This window comes from Cydia pomonella, chromosome 7, assembly GCF_033807575.1.
Source record: "Cydia pomonella isolate Wapato2018A chromosome 7, ilCydPomo1, whole genome shotgun sequence".
Lineage (NCBI taxonomy): Eukaryota > Metazoa > Arthropoda > Insecta > Lepidoptera > Tortricidae > Cydia > Cydia pomonella.
In genome coordinates, this window is record NC_084709.1 from 19,680,632 (window position 1) to 19,700,655 (window position 20,024).

The 20,024-nt window shown below is 35.1% G+C and overlaps 1 protein-coding gene across 8 annotated transcripts in view; it reads right to left on the reverse strand.

Moving 5' to 3' along the window:
* Window positions 1-20,024, reverse strand: part of LOC133520104 (polypyrimidine tract-binding protein 2) — a 673,469-nt gene that overhangs the window by 180,975 nt on the left and 472,470 nt on the right. For 3 of the 8 annotated variants that reach the window (XM_061854419.1, XM_061854420.1, XM_061854414.1), the window contains one exon: window positions 5,717-5,755. The exons of 3 other annotated variants lie outside the window; for them this stretch is intronic. In XM_061854419.1, coding sequence (XP_061710403.1) covers window positions 5,717-5,755 — 39 coding nt within the window. Of the gene's footprint in view, window positions 1-5,716; window positions 5,756-18,123; window positions 18,181-20,024 lie in introns of those variants that run through there. 2 more of the 8 variants (XM_061854415.1, XM_061854418.1) reach the window with 2 other exon arrangements.

A 20,024-nucleotide genomic window follows, 5' to 3' on the forward strand; every position in this document is an offset into this window, starting at 1 on the left:
TTATAAGGGGGCGCGTTCTGAAATGTATAATATCATGCCAACTTGAGAGAACCTACAACCGACGAACCTATGAACCTATGTTGATTTAAATAAGATATAAACACAATACAGATTAAAATTTTAATTTTTGAATAGGTAATTAGGTAGGATAAATTTTGCTGATAGAAAAGTCAACTAGCGACATTAAGTACTAGTTAAACATATCTTCCTAGCGTTATCTGTGATTTGGTTATGGAAAAGCAACAGTTTATAAGCCAAAATCGTAAAAGAAAACATCGGTTGGCCCTTAGAAACCATCAAAACATCTGATTACTCAATTCTAATTTCGCAATTTGAGGATTGATCCCATAGTAAAACTTGTTCATTACGACCCACATATTCATCTCATTGAACATGGGTAAAGGTTGAAAAACCCTGTATATTTTAACGATACCTGGTTTAAAGTGGGAAGTAAGTTCGCACTAAAACCTCCGGGTAATCCGCACCGTCGATTAATCTTCGTTGCGGGTGGTTGTGGGCAAATTTGCGGCGATCGCCATGATTCGCCCATAGGGCCCTGGGGCCGTGTCCGTCATATACGATAATGCTTCGTTAGCTAATAGCCTGTCGAGGGATTAGATGAGCCTTTTTTACCGACTGGCAATAAAGAGATGTTTCAAAAGCGTTGGTAACTGAGCGGTATATAAGGCGGTTTCCGACCCGAAGGTTATAGATTCTAAACTCGGTTCGCACCTTCGAGTTTCTCTGGCTCAGAGCTCGGTTGCTTTTCGAATGTTCGGTTTCAGAAGAAGAAAGTTGGCGAGGAAACCTGGATATAATTGTAAAGTTATTCATTACGCATGTCCCCGATCTGTATTGGGCTAGCGTGGCAACTAATAGACCATATTTTCTTGTACAATGCGGAGAAAGACAAGGTACGGCACCCAAACGTGAAACAGGTGTATAGGATGATGATGACTTTTTATATGAGAAAAAGAAAATACTCCAGTATTTATTTGTCTACTCCAACGAGAATTCGTTCTAAGCGAAGATACATACTATCATACTAGAAAATCACCGCTCATGTACTAGAATATCTTACAAACCGTGTTAGGGAAAATTAGTAAGCAAATAAAATATAGGTAAGTGAAATGTACTGCAAGCTGTCAATAATTTACATACTTTAATAGGACCGCTTTATAAAATGTATCCCTCAGTCTCGCAATAAATCACATATATCCAAAGTAAACAGCGACCCCAAGATGGTTTCCCCAAGACAAGCACGTGATGGATTCGATTATATTTTCTTTGTTTCGTTTATCCCCTGTCGTCGGCAAATAGAATCCCATCCCAAATATTAGGAATCAATCGATATGTCTATTATACCTGTATATCGGCCTCTGACCTCTAAATACACAGCAGATACGTTCCTGTTAAGGCAAACACAATTAGGGTTATTTTTATTATTCAAATATAAAATAATCAATATTCGTGCTGATCACATAATAATTATAGGGTATTTGACTACTAGTCAAATCAGTTTCTTTTTTCGAACTTTCAAAACGATTTGCCACTAAGGAGTTTACATGAAACACTAGCAAATGACGTCGCGGTCAACTTACCTACTCTTTATAATTATATACAATTTATAAAATAGAAACTGTGTCTAAAAATAACTTCTGTCTACGTTTTTTATTAATGTTCTGGTGCTTTATTTCATGCATGGTGTGAAATAATTTATTTTAAATACAGTCACCATCCCTATCCCCGTATTGTGATTTAAATTGAGTTAAAAAAAATAAAATAAAAAATATCCATGGCTCCCATAAGTACTCCTGAGCATAAAAAGTATCTGCAAAATACTAGTATGACAAGACCGAGTTACATATATGATATTCAAATAAAATACTAATAAGTTATCATTTTTAACAGACTTCAAAAAAAGATGAGGATCTCAATTCGACTGTTTTTTTTTTGTAAGTATGTTACTCGATATCTCCGAAAATCGTGAACCGATTTTCATTTTTTTTAATCGAACGGGTATAACCCCGAGATGGTCCCGTTGGCACCAAGTCGGGGTCTGATGATGGGATCTTAGAGAAATCGAGGGAACTCTTCAAATGTTATAGGTACATACATGTATGGCGCTTTTAGTAATTTCTGAAGTCGGTTTTATTTTTTGTTAAAAAGTTTTTAGAATAAGGTGAACGAGCATTTTAGTCTTGACATCCAAATATTCAGACCAGAAATCCAAAAACTTACTCCTGTTAAGGATTTTTAAGTCGTAACGACCATTACGTCAGTAAGTTATCATCTTTGTCAACATTTCCCAGAAACGATTTATTTTAGGTAAATTTTACAAGTATTATATTACTAACTCTTTAAATTTGTGTGTTATTTTTAACAGCACGCATTTCCATGAGCGGTAAGATAAATCCTGGTGGAAATCACACGCACCGCGTCAACGTGATATATGGCGCCTCCATTATCCTTTATACATCGATTAGTCAGACCATCATACTCAATAGCGGGCGATATACAACGTGTTACACCAAGTACTGAAAACCTCAACTGGTTTTTGTTGTTCTTAATTAATCTTAACCAGAAATTGTACGTCCAATAATTATTTAAGAGCATATTTTGTGTTTATTATCCCTCGGTAAATTCCTTATCATAATTTTAGTTACTCATAATATTGTCGATATGACTTTTTACAACTTTATTAAACTGAAAAATATAAAGAAAGGAGTATTGAAAGAAAAAGCTGCCTTAAAAATAGTGTAATCAGCTTTCTCGATTTTGGACAATCTATCAAGTTTTCGTTTGTTGGTGTTATCTAAATTGAAAATGATTACGTCAATGAGGAAATTCTATCATTATTATTTCTTCGAATAAAGGTCTTCACTGTTATTGACATTATTATTAGTCTACAAATCGTCTGTGATTTTTTTTATTTCTAAATTTGTACGCAACAGACTAATAACAACCAATCAAAAGTAATGTAACTAAAACTTTGGGAACTAAAAAACAAAAATGAAATAGACAAAGTTATAACAACGGCACACATCGTGTTGTCAATATATTACCAAAATAAAATAGAGAGTAATTTTACCTAATCTCTGATAAAACTTTAATAACATTTTTACCAATTCATCTAACAAAACAATATCTTGTTTCGTATACGTAAGAATCCTGGGGACGTAGACAAGATGTCAATAGTTCACGCTCCGTAGCGTAGCGTAGTTATCTCTCTACATCACTCTTCAATATTAGTGCATCAGAAACAGTTGCGTTTCATTCACTACGGAGCGTTAACGATTGGCATATTGTCTACGCACCCTATTCAGTTTAATATTGGTTGATCTAACGTACAGTGGTAGGTATAAACTTGAATTAATTCAACAACAAAACCAGAAACAAAACATAAACTCATATACAATAATCTTGCTTGATTAATAAATAGAGCACTATGCGTTATTTTGGAACCACCCCGGCTGCCTAATGTCTCACTCGCGTTTCTGTGACAACTTCCACCTTTTACCAAATTGTATTTTCGTGTTCGGCGACTTTTCCTTATAAATACTGTCATTACGTCTGCGACGCCCGTGACAGGTGTTAATGTCTACAAGTATCGGGCCCATTTTGTAATGTAATGAACACAATGCGCGTGTCAGACGCGAGGGTGTTCCGTGCTTTGATAATGTTCAATTTAATTTCATATGTTTGAGTAAATATTTAGTTACCGAAAGTAGGTTGAAACTACTAAACTATTTAAAATAATCAATTCAGAATTCTTAATAATGCTAGCTTGAAGACGATGACAGGAGAGGTTCATTTGAATAAGGAGAACACTTTAACTGGGTAGGTGTAAAAAAAAGTTTTAATCCATAATAAAGCTTGTTATACACGTCTATACCGGTATCATTAAAAGCACAACATTTCCGTTAGAAGCGCACAAAACCAACAGTTATTTCACCGTACCGCGCCGGGAATAATTCCATTACTGCTCATATGCAGACAAACTTAACTGAATTGAGTGGCAAACAGATTGATAAATCGATGCAAACACACTGTACAGCACGATCCCATATGCTAAAGGCATTAAGTGGGATACCGCGTAAGCCACGAGGGCGCTAGTACCCGATAACAAGAACTTCGACGAATAAATTAACAGCCGTGGAGCTGGCAATCGCTTGTTATCTCCCGCAATTATACAGCATAAGAGAACAAAATCTCAAAAGTAATTAATTCAGATTTATTACCACGGATCGGCAGTAAAAACTGAAAGAATCTCTGAAAAACGGCATAATTTGATCTAATTTATACGTTGATTAAAATGGTGGATATCTTTGCTGTAATTATTTGATTGACGTTAAGTAGGCGATACCGCATCTGTTTAGCGTATAATGGTCGGAGTTACGGCAAAGTGGGCTTGAAGGGAGAGGCAGACGCAGAAGGTACGTCATTATGAGGCCCCGCGTCATTTGTTTATTAAACATCCTGCGAGGTGGAACAGAATAATGGCGCCGTAGACTTTGTCATGGCCGCTTCCCCCGAAATTAAATCGTAACGATGATGCGCGCACTCGCCGCTGTTTAGTATTGCCAGGCACCGCCCTTTTCCGCGTTTTAAACGTTTTTTTTTTTCAATGGATTTTACTTCGCTTTGATTTTAGCGCGAATTCGCTTTTAGATACGTATTTATCACAATATTTTTCCGAAACCCTAGTAGAAGAATCAAATTATGTTTTTCTTTTATATTTAAGAAGATTTTTTGTAGGGTAGGTTAGGTTAGTTTAGGTAGGTTTTCGGTAGTTTGGGGAAGGAAAATTTTTTGATAAAAAAACTTATATGTATATGAAAAATAAAACTATAATGACTGTAAAAAAATGAAAAGATAATATTTATTGTATGAAAATTCGCGTTCCGTGAAGCGCATCTGCCGCCTTTTCTATTTCTTTGTCTAGCACTGGCAACATTAGGCACTGCCGCTGTTTTCGGCTTGTTCGACCCCACCGTTATTAAGTCCTGCCGTCTTGCGGCCGAAATGAATGGGTCTCTGTAAAAGCCCACCCAGTATGCCAATTGTCGTGGTTATGAAAAGATTGCGTTGAGTGGTCGGGCGTCAGTGTTGAAAAAGTACGACTTTGTTTTTGGCGTTCAATCGCAAGACGTATTTCGTGCCGTTAATTAGTTTTTGCTGTAGATACCTGTAATGTAACTGGCTAAATATTTTCTACAAAAAAGTACGGTTTCGTAGTGCAGTGCCGATGTATAATACCTAAATTTAAGCGATGAAATAGATATGCGATTATTTATGTTTATGTACATCTTTTCTTCGACATCCAACGCATTATTAAGTCGTGCAATTTAAAAAAAAAAGCAAGCACATCGCGTTCATTTTGCGATTCGAATTCATATTCGAGTGCATTGATCATTGGCGAAACATGAAAAATCTGATATTTTGTGTTTCGTGATTTATAAATGTAGTTTTACAGTATTTTTCCATCTGATACAGTCTGGTTCATTAAATAACATGCTGGACTTTCGGATGATCGGATATTCAACTATTATCCATATGAACAAAGAATGAAATGGAAATGAATGGACATGTAAAACAAAATACGCTAAATGCAGCAGGATTAAACCAAAACTAAATAAAAGCATGTATTGTATGTAGTGTAAGTATAATACTATCGTTCTAAAGGATCTACGTCTAGTGAATTATCTATATTTACCTCCACTAACATAGCGGCGTCAGCAGTTTCAAGAAGTACCTACAAATAACAGATTATAATTGAATTCTTAAATAAATTAGTAGAAACTAACAACATTATACTTAAATATTGTTATATGTTGACATTTGTATACCTCAAATATTTGTAGTAAGCTTTACGAATGATATTTGTGTGTTATGTCAGAGTAAATAAACATTAAACAATTTAAAAATCAACGAGTAGTAAGTACTTAGATAAGTATATATGAAATTAGGACAACCCCTAAAAATTAAGCTGAAAGAAAATAAAACCGATAGCCTAAGAATTGTGAGAAAAATTAGCTGACAGTCGCCCCGATTCGAAGAATGAGATACGATAACGATAAGTTCTGGTTTAGGTAAGTTCTCATTTAGATATCGTTTATATGTCGTATAATGACAGGAGCAGCTCGATCCGGGCAACCAGTGTCACTTTGACGTTAGAAATATCGTAGATAGATCATATTGGGATCACAGCGGAATCGAAATAACCGTCAATTTTGACATGTCGTTTAGTTATCGATCTTTTAAAGATCTTTCCAAGATCTTAAACATGTCTTAATCATTCTTCGAATCAGGCAGAGTGTTTTATTCTCTCATTTATTACAATTATGCATGTTAAAGGCTCTAACAATCACGTAATTTCGGCTTATAATCTCACATAGCAATTAAAAGGCACATAATACTTGGAAATATCTTCATTGTATGACAATACGACTGGTGATATTTGACTTATAGAGCCAAAACAAGACTTGAAGCAAACCAATTAGAAACTTTCATCTACAAAAATTAACAATGCATATGAACATCGGACTTGTAAAAAGAAAAATGAAATTATCCCCGAGTTCTACGAAAGAATTTTAATTAAAAAGTTGTTGAACTCACAGAAGAGTATGTAATCTTCCGTAAATTAATTTATAATTGGTTTTGAACTAAGACGACATTTGTTAGAATTTTGATTTTATAATTACACGCGTATGTCAAGAAAAGTTGTGTGTCGACTTTTGTACGGTGTTGAATGAGGAAAAGTGTGAAAGCAATTGTTATTCCGTGATCATTCCGATTTTATTACGTATTTGATGACAATTAGTTGACAAAAGAAAATAAATACAGGCTTGTGTGGATTTATGGCGCATTAAGTTCATGATGCGAAATAAGATAAGCAATGCAATTGTATTTGTGTGACTGATTGTCATTTTATTACTACAGTGTAATAGTGCAATTATATATAATTATAACAGTATACAGCTATAGTACATTTTATAATATGTACATTTATAGTCAACGATAAAAATGACAATTAGGATAATAGGACAAACCTGTCCTGACTGAGTCAATGGACTAACAATTTGATAATTGATATACACACAATTCTTGCAGAAACATTGCATACGAAGTTTCAAAATCATGTAATCAGAAATGGTTAAATGATTAAGTTCCGATCAGAAATAATAATAATAGGCTTGTCATGTTTCGTCTAACAATATTGAGTCAGAGAAAATACTATTAAGTATTTGAATATTTGTGAATATAAAATCATAGTAGGAGTGTGTAAACAGTTATTTATCACGCAAAATATTGCCACAACCGCTTTGCCATAATGTATTTACATAATTTTTCAGGCAAAATGCTTTTACTTTTAACTGCTTTAATAAAAATATACGACAAACAGTTTTAACGCGGACCCCCTCCTATTCAATTAACCGACGTGATTAAATTTTTACGCGACTTAAAAAAATACGCCAACTTCCCGCCTTCATAAGTAGACTGCTTCCAACGATTTTATTAGCATATAGAACCTTTATTATAGACTTCCTGTTTCACGACTTTTATTATAATGGAGGAATTATGTTTCAGATTGTTTAAAGGTGTCGTTAAAGTTGCCTTTTAGCTGTCATCATTATAATCAACGCTGAAAGCTTCTAATGACACTGGCGACATCTAGCAACTAAAAACGTAGTTATAACTTGTTTGTCAATAATACCGAGGTGCCCGCCGTCGGCTAACTATTTAGAGAAGTATTTTATATCAGACACGCTTAGCCAAAACAACTACGAGTAGGTGGGCCAGTTTAATATTGTACATTACACTTTTTTGTTTCAATTTGGGATTTTTTATGTTAATTTTACTCGGAATCACGATCTCTTTCGATTCTAACGGGTGAAAAATATGTTCCAAAATTTCCAATCATTTTTTGTTCCTTCCATTCCGTCACCGGCCTACAAGTTCTATAAAAAAGGGCAACGGGATGGAAATAATTTGATAATGACATTTATTTCTCCTATAAGGATTGAAAGAGCTCGTGATTTTGAGTAGGAACTACCTATATAAAAATATCCAAATAAAAAAAATATAGTGTAGGTTTAAATAAAATTGCCCAGGAATTAGACTGATAATGAATTTCTCATTTGGTCGGTACAAGTGGTTTCAAAGTATAGCTAGACCATCGTCAGATCCTAGCACCCCCCAGGCGTGTCAGTCGCATTCACACAGTTTTTACCGCAGCTAAGCGACTTTACCACGTTTATGCCGGCAAATACGGCACCTAAATACAGTTCAACTGTTCTCTACAGCATTATGTTCTCTATGAATGAAACTCATTCACTTTTGCAGCTGGGTTGTACATCATCGACATGACATGTAATAGGACACAACTTTACTCGAGTGTGGAAATATTAGTCGAATTCTGATTTTGTTAGTGATGGATGTTTAACTAGCTAAAGAGCTTACCCATTTATCGCGTTGTGTTTTAACTTGCTGATTTCAATTTTTTGCAGGAACAGGACTGTGTATCTAAAGAAAACTACGCCGTTGCCATAGAGCAACCCACGTACAGCCCGAGGCTTACAATGGAAAGAAATCCTCGTCCGCTCTACAAACACAACGATATTCATTTTTAAAGGAAGGAGTGGTAATATTTTCACTTCAGCGAAACAATATGCGCCTTTTATCATATCTCGCAAACTTCGTAATAAAGACACAGAGGGCACAAACGAATACACGTTTGTAACGCGTTTTTGCAAATCAGATTCGGTCTCGTGGGCACCAACCTGTGTCAGCAAGTCGAAGTACTCACATAAATCCCACTATGCCCCCACCAGGGAATAAGTGTGGAGTAATTGCGAGCACACGAGCTTGCTCGGCGTCGCGAACATTAACTATTAAATTCGTTGCATATTAAACTACTGCCTCAGGGCGGCGTATTACAGATCTACTCGTACCTGGACGTTTTGTACTTGTTTTCTCGGCTCTGGCTAAATTTCGTCAAGTATAAGTGGTGGCATTTTCAACGCTTGCAACTTTCGGCTTGTAAGAAGTACAAAATTACTGCGAAGTCAATTCGAAAATACCAATGGTTATGTAGCATTTCCGATTTGATTATTTAACTTATTTATTATTTTGTTACCAATTAGAAATCGCTATTTATGATCTTGTAGCGTAATTACCAACATAAAGTCGATCGCTCGATAAAATATCTAATTAATTAATAGAATCAGGCGTTACTTTGCGGAAATCCATGCTAATTAAAGCAAGAAATATTACTTTGCTAATCCGCGAGAAAATAACGTGTTAGTCAAACAGTGCTAACCCGTTATACTTACTTGCGTATTTTTATCTAATTACTGTACTACAAATTATTGTAGGTGTTCCCAAAGTTTAAAGTTGTTTTTGTTATAACATAGAAGGTGAAAACGAATAAAATAGTTTGTAGATTTAAATCGTTTTCTAGAAAATGGCGTGCCATGGTATCGTATCATACTCATTACAGTGTAATTGATAACCATTACCCATTATTATATAGCGTAAGAATAATGTTTCCTGTACATTAAATTTTATCTTGACGTGAAACATGTATTTCATACACAACAATATATTATATATAAAATTATGATAACACAACTAAAACTAAACCTAACTAAAAAAAAAACCCTAAAAACTACCTTCTAAACCTAGGCCCCTCGGCAAGGTGCCCATCACGCAGGCAGCGTTCCCGCGCTGTATTGCGATAGCAATCCTCTGCGCGAGAAAGCTGCCGGCGCGAGATTCCCCTGTTGCCTCCCTCAACCGCTTCCCAAACTCCTTAAGGAGCCCACGCGCTCCCCTACCCCACGGCCCGAGTGTCTCGACGCCAAATGCTACGAACTCGTAGTTGGCGCCGAGACAGCTGTATTTGTAGGCCTTAAACCGCTCTCGGGCGTCAGCCGCTGCCCCGGCATTTCTGCTGGTCGCTTGAATGTAGGATGCTGCCAACGTATCGGCGCAGGTAGCATCCCACACCAGCGCGCGGCCCATTACATTTGTATGTCCGTGTGTTTGTCGCACATTCGGGCTAGCCAGACAAACGAGTTCCAAATGGCTTGCCATGGTTAAATGTAATAACGGTATATGATATTATTTTACTAGTGACAAAAAACAACGTGTTTATGTTTACTTATCTCGACTCTTTACAGCTAGTGGATAGTTTTTAACGATGACATCACAAAACTACGTAGACTACATTTTTTAAGGATAATTTTCTTACTCACACATACACATCTTTTCCAACATTTTATCTAGTATCACATGTGCTTTTGTATGTAATTTGTACTGTGTAATTATACAACCAGTTTATATTTGCGAGTTCCTATCGTATTACTATCTATAAAGTATAATGTATCTTTTGTAGCTGTCGGAATTCCTTTTATAAATAAAATATCATTAATAATTAAAACTACAATAACTTAACTGAAACAAAACAAATTATATTTCAAAGTACCTTTTGAAATGAAAACCTTTGTTATAATTATCAACAATTTATACTTCTCAACGTATTTTCTTTAAAAAAAGCTCAACGTATTTTCAGTTACCAAGCTACTGTAGGTACCTATGCATCATAAATGCTAATTTTTACTTGTTTATACGAACCTTGTCCTCCCTTTCAAGTTAAGAATTACTTTATAACATCGACTTATGTCAATATCGACCGATACTCGAGTAAATCTCAAAGTCAAAAGTTCTTCGGCGAGTCTGAATTACCCCGCTTGGCTAAAATGCCCTCTTTGTTTTAGACTGCCAACAGGCAGAGGGCCGTGGAGTGTTCGGAACCCCACTTGACACGCTTCATTTTTACCTTTCTCTCAAATTGGAACAGGGGTTGCTGTTCACGTGTATTACTTTTTTGTGAGTTAATAAGATTTTCACATTGTTTTGTTAATGACGGGAAGGTTGCAAATAATTGACCCAGTTTGTATAAGTAAAGAGTTTTTTTTTTTCAGAATACAAGTGTATGTTTATGATTACAAGGGTATGAAATAGAAATTCGCTCTAAACTCAGGAACTCTAGACAACTCAGTATGAGTAATCTCAGTATATCTATGGGTTTATAAAAACATTAAGCGGAGTTAAATAAATGCTAGTATTTTTTTAACACTATCTGCTGTACCTAATACCTAAATATAGTTCGAGTCATCCACGATGACGCGCAGATTTGTCAAATCTAACCTTTAATAACATTACATTACGAGTCAAGGCAACGTCTTCGTGAATGACACGATCTTATAGCAAGGTAATTCTAAGCTTGGCACAAAATCATGCTTTAGTTTTTTTAATTGCTCCAAAGTGCTTGAACTCGTAACTTCTCTATCATGTAGTGTTTGGTGAGTGAGAATTATCCTAAGCGTGCCACCAACAGTTGAGTTTTTAACTATATTAAACTTGCATTTCATAATGAAAAATCGAGAGTTTCTCCAGAATTGAATAACATGATTGTATTTTAACTCCGAGAACGACGATATTCAGTTTTGCTTGCACAAATCTCTGGAGTCTTGTCTAATTCGCCTCAAAGTTGGTCCTAAATACAAATGTTAAATAGTGCATACAGCTAAGAACTACTTTTCCCATCGGGCGCGGCTCGGCGCCGTGGCAATGCACTTTCGCTGACCCCATGCCTCCTCCCACGATTCCCTCTCGTTTACTCCCGAGGCTTTCTTCATCCTGTGTCTCGCTCCCACTAGCCTGCGCCTGCGATTCCCGGGTACTGGGGTAATAACATTCTACGACGCGGTACGCCGCTAGAGTGGAACGAGTTCTGTCCATGACTTCGGCAATTATTTGTAGAAGACAATGGTCGAGCTCATGTTTTATATCATGAACATAGAAGTTATTCTTCAAAATATTTTTTTAACTATTTTATTGTTGGTTTAATATATAATAAAACAAATACTGGATTTCGGAATGTGCCAAAATGTTTGCTACCCCTACTAAATTAATAATTGATGGCTAGGAACTAATACACAAACATGACAAAACATGACCTGTCAGTTAGGAAGAATTATGTCATAGTTTCTAAATTCGTATCAAGAATTGCATGTATAAGATTTATTATCAGTCTATTTTAAGGTTAGTCTAACATACAAAAATATGAAACCCGAGATATATACAACGGGTACCTATAGATTAACACGGCACAAAACATTAGTTTCGATGCTTATTTTCACACTAATGTACTTTATAGGTAAATTATACTACATATCATAATCACATAAACCGCTAAAATCATAATAACTAAACCATTTTCGCTTTGTTTTAGTCTTGTATAATACGCTACAATCGCGATTCTGAACTAAGTTATCGTTAATTTATAAATGCACTCACGCCAAAGAGCAACTAGAATGAGCACGATGAATGTTTGGTTTGCAATATAGACCAGCATTTACTCGCGTGGTTACTCGGAGAAAGCGCAGTGCCACAGCTTGTGCTGTATAAAACAATACGTTATAATAACAGGAGTATGTAGCAAAATACATTCTAGGAATTTCTTGTAGACGATTGGTATCTGTGTTTCAGAACTTTAGATCTTATTTTCTTCTATTTAAGCGGTAGCTAAATGTTTATGATTATGGAATGGTACGAACTAATTGCATACATCAAAATAGAAATAAGAAAAATAACTTATTATGTGTGGGTTTTTGGGACTTTAATTGCGAGCCCATTACGGAACAACGAATACAAAAAGATCACGAGAACAGCGTATGATATCGTGTCAAAAATAATCACTTAGCTTTTGCAATAAAAAAATGTATGTGCCTTTTCGAGCTGAATCGCACTACCATTAAGTTGGGTCGGATTATGCGACGGTAAGCTAGGTTCATCTGTATAGTTTGAAAGCGAGATGTCAAGTATTCAATCGGATGTCAGCCGTATTCCGACTTTATCCATGAAAATTTTAGGATGACATTCGTTAGCATCTCTCCCAGAGACTCGGGGCTCGGAGCATATTGCTGTGAGCAACAAACAAAACGTTCAAAGTTGACGATCTTGCTGTTGTATTTTGCAACATATGGGTAAGTATTTGGGTGCACATTCGACTGCGTCAATGACGCGTGTAAAGGAAGCCGAGTTCGGTTACATTCCATCGTACAATGAGTAATTTAAAAATTCAAAAACTCGTCGAGGCCGCGTGCGCGAGGTGAGGCGATCTTACGAGCACCACTCGGCAATTGAGACTGTTACTGCCTGCATGCTACCTATACAAGCCCTTTTACCGTGTTCCGTTTGAACGCCTAAATAAAATCGAAGGATTTCAACTTTAAAGCAACAGTGTCCTAATGTTTTCAAATTGCGGTACGCTTTTACCTGTCACCCAATTTTTTACTTGGTCAAATAAGTCTCTCTGTTGTATACTGTTAACCCCTACCGAATCCGGTGTATCGCAAAATTGAAGTCCTGTTAAAACATATATATGTTTCGCAAAGAAAAAATCAGATCAAGAAAGGCGAGTCACGTTACAAAACTTACATTAGTTATTCCAGAAAGGATTGTGGAATCTAATATCAATTAGGAACAAATGGGAATGTGGGCAGTTTCTTCAGGCACGCCGTGTGCGCCAGCTAATTGGTAAACATGGCGGAGAACAAATGCGAGCGATTGCTCGCTACCAGCTCACAACTATTTTTAAATGAAATTCTTTCGACTCATATTTCAAAGTCTACTTCCATAGTATTCGCAGTCAAAGGTGCATCAGGTTTTGGAATTCGGAATTTGATTGCAATTCAATTATTCAGCCGTTATTCGTTGCGTTAGTTAATGGTATATGGGTTCAGTGGATCCAATAAAAGTTAATTGAACTAGCTTTTATTTAAATTTATTCTCTAAGCGAATAACTTAAGCGTGGGAAAAAGTTGAAAATATTTTAAGTCACAATTTGAACAACTTAAGTAAAGGATTAGGTAAAATGGGTAACATAGTTACCTTTTTTTATTGCCTACATATACTATTTTATTGTAATTATGTTTTATTGTATGTACCTTATTATATGTAGATACATACATATGTATAGGCTTGACTGACTTTCTTACAAGCAAGTCCATAATATATTATTTTGACTGTAATGTTTGATTATGTTTTTATTAAATCGCATTGGGTCTAAAATGTTTGATTATATCAATGAAAATAATTGAATTATACCGAACTCATGAGATTAAAAAATAAGGAAACAGTAATCATTATACATTTTTAAATTGCGTGTACTTGAATCCCTACTTACCGACGAAACGAATCATCATACCTGATTTTCAAATTGCCTTATCAACAAACTGCACCAAAGAAATTTAGACCAAATCGCATCAATCATAAAGTTTAAAATAATTCAACAGTTTCCATTTAATTACTGTTTAGGCAAGTAACAAAATGAAACTGGGCCTTATGAGAACGTTACAAGTTTTCATTTGGCGAGACGTCAGGGGTCAGTTCTGTGGATTCATTGGATTTAGAGCTTTGTCTTATTAGGGTTAGAGCTGGAAATCGTTCGATCGAGAGTTCAGCGCTAGTACGTTAGAGTAAAAACTGGGTTGTAATTAGTCTGAGCTGTGAACAGATGCGAGTCAAGTGGACGGCGGCGGCGATGGATTTGGACTATGGCCTGGCAGTGAATTCTCGTTGCTTGAATTATGTAATGTAGCGTAACGAGACCTCCAAATCTATTATGTTATTGGAGAGTGTACGAATACTGGTTTACCCGAGCTTTCAACCCGCCACTAGTTAGTAGTGCCAGAGATCCTAGGTTCGAATCCAGGTAAGTGCATTTATTTATGTGTTCATCATGAGTTATGCATGTTTTCTAAGTCTTAATCTTTTTTTTAATGTCTATATTTTATATTTTGTCGTCTAATACCCATAACACAAGACTTATGGAGCTTACGGTGGGGCTAGGTCGATCGAAAAAAAAAAACAAATTCATACATAATTAAGTTACTACCTACTAATCGTTTTTAAAATGCACAAAGCCGTATGGCTCGATAAGGTATATATCAAAGTATACCAAATACCGTTTCGTCCCTTATCAACTGCAAAAATTATTAGTCGAAGACATTGGACAAACATTTCATTACATTATATTCCTTAGTGTTTATCCGTCGGTCCGTCGTAGCCGTATAAAAGCCTGGTGTCGTAATCATGTATTAGTATCCATTATTATATCCAAATCGTCGTAGAAATCTGATATTTTGTCAACATTGTTTGAAAAAAAAACAACGGATAAGTTTAAAACATTGACAATGACAACGTCAGATTAATAATAAAGATGTAATTAAATCAAGGTTTTTTATTGACCATACAAAACTAGCTTATAGCGTAGACCTAGAGTTACGCCATTTTAGAATAAGTACACATTAAAAAAATTAAACATAAGCCTTAATAAATAAAAACTATCAGCATATTCCTCGTTTCAATTAAAATGTAGAGAACCAATAAAAATATAGCCTCCTGAGACCCAGAAGCAATTGTTTCGTTTTTGAATTTAGAACTCTTAGTTATATAATAAATATAAGAGCCTCGGTAGAGAGTACCATTTTGTACCTTTTGGCGTTGAAACTCTAGGTCCATGGGGTGCCAGCGCGCACAAGTTTTTTGGAGAAATCGCGAAACGTCTGGTTGACGTAACTGGTGACCGAAAAGCTGGCGGCTTCCTCGCACAACGTATCAGTATTGCGATACAACGAGGAAATGCCGCCAGCATCCTTGGTACAATGCCTCAAGGGCCTATTTTAGATATAAGCTAGTTATAGTAATCATCTGTATATATCCATTATGTATATTGTTATTGTCAAAGTTCAAAATAGATTTTGGAATATGTACAAAAATTTGTACTCAGGGTCTTAGGAGGATAGGGTCAGAAATATGAAATGTTGTCAATTACATTTGTTTTGTTTGTTAGATCCAATCCTTTGAAGTAATAGGTTTGTTTAAAACTTTTGTAGCAAATTAGGTACTCATTAGTTACGAATAGGTGAAATAAGAAATGTTTATTTGACTTGGTTAAGCATTGAAAGTCAGATTAAAGGAAAGAACTTAGTTTATGTAGAAACTTACGCAGTTCTAGAAACTGTGAAGTACTGAGGACGGACTTCAATGTTATGTCTTGTAAGTTGTTAGCGGAAAGTAGGGCTTATTAGCTGACTTTTCATTTGGAGAAAGATATTGAGATGACAATATTTAGATATTTCTAGCTTAGTTTTACTGGTTTACGTTAAGAGCCCATCTATGTGCTCACTAGCGCCACTGCTAAATAATTGTGATTATTTAAATTTAACGATAGATATTTCAAAAAGGGGGCCGCTACGTACTGTATTTTGTATTTAAGTACCTTTTGAATACATCATAATAGTTTTTACGTTGCTGGATTCGTCAATCTAGGCGTCCAATGTTAAAACGGCCGTTTTTGTTTTGAGTTCATAGATCGACGAATCCAGCAACATAGAAACTAGTTTGATGTATTCAAAAGGTACTTAAATACAAAATACAGTTTTTTAAATATCTATCGTTAAATTTAAACAATCACTATTATTTTCCAGTGGCGCTAGTGAGCACGTTGATGGGCTCATAAGTAATTCTATGTTAACATTGTTGTTAAAGTTTAATGAAAAAGGGTGTAATATCATTAAAAAAAATGTTACTTGTATGTAAAAAAATCATGACCAATTGAATGAAACTCATTTTTTTATAGTTTTAACAGTTTTAGCTTTATACGAGTATAGTATATTTGCAAAAAATCATAAATGTAAAAAAAATTTAGTAGTATGTAAAAATCATGACTAATGATTACTGTTTTTTTTTTTTATATTTTCAACCGTTTGCGACTGAGGATAGGAAAGCAAAATTAAGAAATGTTTAAAGTCGATTTAACTAGATCGGAGGAAATGTTATATTTATTTTGTTGAATACTCTTCGAAGCCATATGATTATAGTAAATCAAGGAAAATATGCAATAATTACGATTACCAATAGGTACATTTGTAATACGTTCAATCAAATGAAAAAAATATTCCTGATTCTACGTCAGTATGTGCTTCCAGCTAAGTAAATTACGGCAGTTGCAGAGGAGAAATACGGCACTGAAACTACTGAGAAGTTTTTGGATAAAAACGGATAAATTGTGCACTGACATACGAGCATTTTCGATTTTACTTCACTTTTTGAGATCGCTCGGTGTGTAAATATATTTATGTCCACATGCGCAGAAAAAATATTTTTTATTGGAACATGTTATTTGCCCTGGAAATGGTTAGTTTTAAGCTATCAGAACTCGATATTTGCAAACCGAAAAAATCGGTAAAATCTTTATGAATGTATGTGCATGTATTTATGTAAAATAAATAAAAGGCTTTTTGGGAACGCTTTATATACGAAGCAAATAAATGAAGAGGGACCGCAAACATTCAGACTATATTTTGATGGCTTAAATTGACCGGGATATAAACAGTGATTATTTATTTATTTATTTTATTTTATTTATTTCCAAAATAGTTGTACAGCATAACAGTATATACTAAATCTAATTACCGTGATTATTGAGTTACCAGTGAACAAGATGCATGTAACTGCGTCGCAATATCGGGACCTCCATAAAAACAATATAAAAGGTAATCACGGTTTATATCCCGGTTAATTTAAGTCTAGGGAAACTAACCGTGAATCATTCAAAACCGTTATTATATTTTGATGACTGATGAGTGATGTGATATTATTAAATAAAATTAATCTTCCTAAATCTTGCGGATACTTAAAAAAAAATTGTCGATCAGTACAAAAAGGCATAAAAGGGCGTTTAGAATTTAAGTTTTCATTAAAAAGCTCCAAACTTGCCCTAAACAGCCCGATTCGAAGAATGAGATACGATAACGATAAGTATTGTTTCAGATAAGTTCTCATTTAGATATCGTTTGTATGTCGATTCGGGCAACCAACAACGGGAAATGATCGTCAGTTTTGACATGTCGTTTAGTTATCGATCTTTTAAATATCTTTCCAAGATCTTCTACGTGTCTTAATCATTCTTCGAATCGGGCCGAAAGTAGCTTTTTATGCGGAACAACCCAAATACAGATAAATAAAGGTAAAATTGTGTGTACTTACCGTTTCGGACGCTATGTAGCGCCCGTTGCTGCACTCAAGTAGTGAAGATTCACTCACCTGAAACGAAAAAAAACTAATTACTTGCCTGCCAGTGATTCCAATAGCTTTCACGTTTGTATTATTTAGTCTGTAGCTATAATGCAATAAAGTGTAGGGGGAATCTAAAGGTAATTTCATCTAGTGGAATGGAATGAACCTTACCTACTTTAAGATTGATTACCTGCTGTTGGTGTATCCTCAAGGGGATCAGATGTACAGATGTAAATAAAACAGTGCATGTTTTGCATAGCGTCTGGTTGTTGGAGATGCGGAACATTAGTAGGATCAACTTTAGACCCTTTGAGGGACTTAAATACGTTACAGAATGCCCCAAAGCCCAAGACTAGGTTGATAGAGATTTTTACCGAAGATTAAGGAGAACATTTCGAAGATAATACGTTTGATTTTAGTAAATTTTATGTAGTTTTAATTACATTTTGTATAAGTTGTGTGCGAAACATATTCTTTAAAAAATTGAACGTATTTATTGGCCACTCTGTAACTATGGCTAAGCTATAATAGTCAATGTAATTTGTCTAAAATGTAGTCTCATGTAGGTTGAAATTCGTATTAATAAGATTCATGGGGGGCCATTTTTGACTTAAATTTTTGTTGTGCTTGAGTTTTTATTAATTGAAAAATATAAATAAATGTAACACATACAAGGTGTAACAAAAAGAGTGGGGATTCGTCTAAGAGCGAATTCTGAAGCAAAAAGTAGAAGAAAACATTTTTTGACGTGATAAATTTTTGGCCTTTGTATTGAGGCTGATTTGCACGACCTGTTCCAAAAAAAATCACGTCAAAAAAACTTTCTTCTATTTTTTCCTAATCGAATGTGCCCTTAAATGGGTGCTCTATTTTTGTTACTCCTTGTTTGTGGGATAAATACTCAAGCAAAATAAAAATACATTATATTTTCCGAGTGCCAAAGTTTGACATACTGACAGACGGATATGAAAAAACTATAAGAATTATTTTATTGCAATTTTGATTACGAAACCATAAAAAGTATCTTAGTTAAAAAAGGTATCATCAAAATTTTGTTAAGCATTTGATTTTTAATTCAAAATACAAGTCAATACAGCTCATCCGTTGTATGAATTCAATTCTCTCAGAGTAATAACCAGAATCAAAGCATTTAATCACACTAGTTTCCCAAGGGCAGACGAGTCGATACCTATTTGCATGACTAACCACCCCTTAAACCCGGGACAGAGTATACCCTGGTCAACAATAGGAACGTTTAGCAATTCACTCTCATAATGAAGTTAAACGGAGATTGTGGCCGGTTGCCCCCACCCCTATGAATCGTGAGGCGAAACGCCGAGCTTTTAGTGAACATTGGCCCATCGGAGGACTTAATTGGCACGGTTTCGAACATTGGCATTGACGACGCTCCGGTCATATATGATTTCGTGTTTCGTTGAGGTTTGAGACGTTTTACGGTCACAAACAGGTACAATTCTATGGAAAATACAAATGTTCGATGCTTACAAAGGCGAAAATAAGTTGTATAATAAACTAAGTAAGTAAAAATCAAATTTAACAAAACAATTCGTCAAACACTTACAAGAATCAACACCTATATTCGTGAACGACTTAAGAGAGCTTTCTGATCCTAATGAAATAACGGTACCTTTTCTATGAAATTCCATTTTGGAAGAAAACGGTTTCCACTAACTAAATCTTAACAAATCATTTTGATATTGATATCGATCGCTTCAGCACACGGTGTATACCATGTTTTTTTTTTCCTTTAATTTCAAGGGTGCATTCCTGAGCTTAAATTAGGTAACTTTCTCAAAAACACCGGTATTCTAATTAACTCCATTTCGGAGATAATCAATTATTTGTTTTTA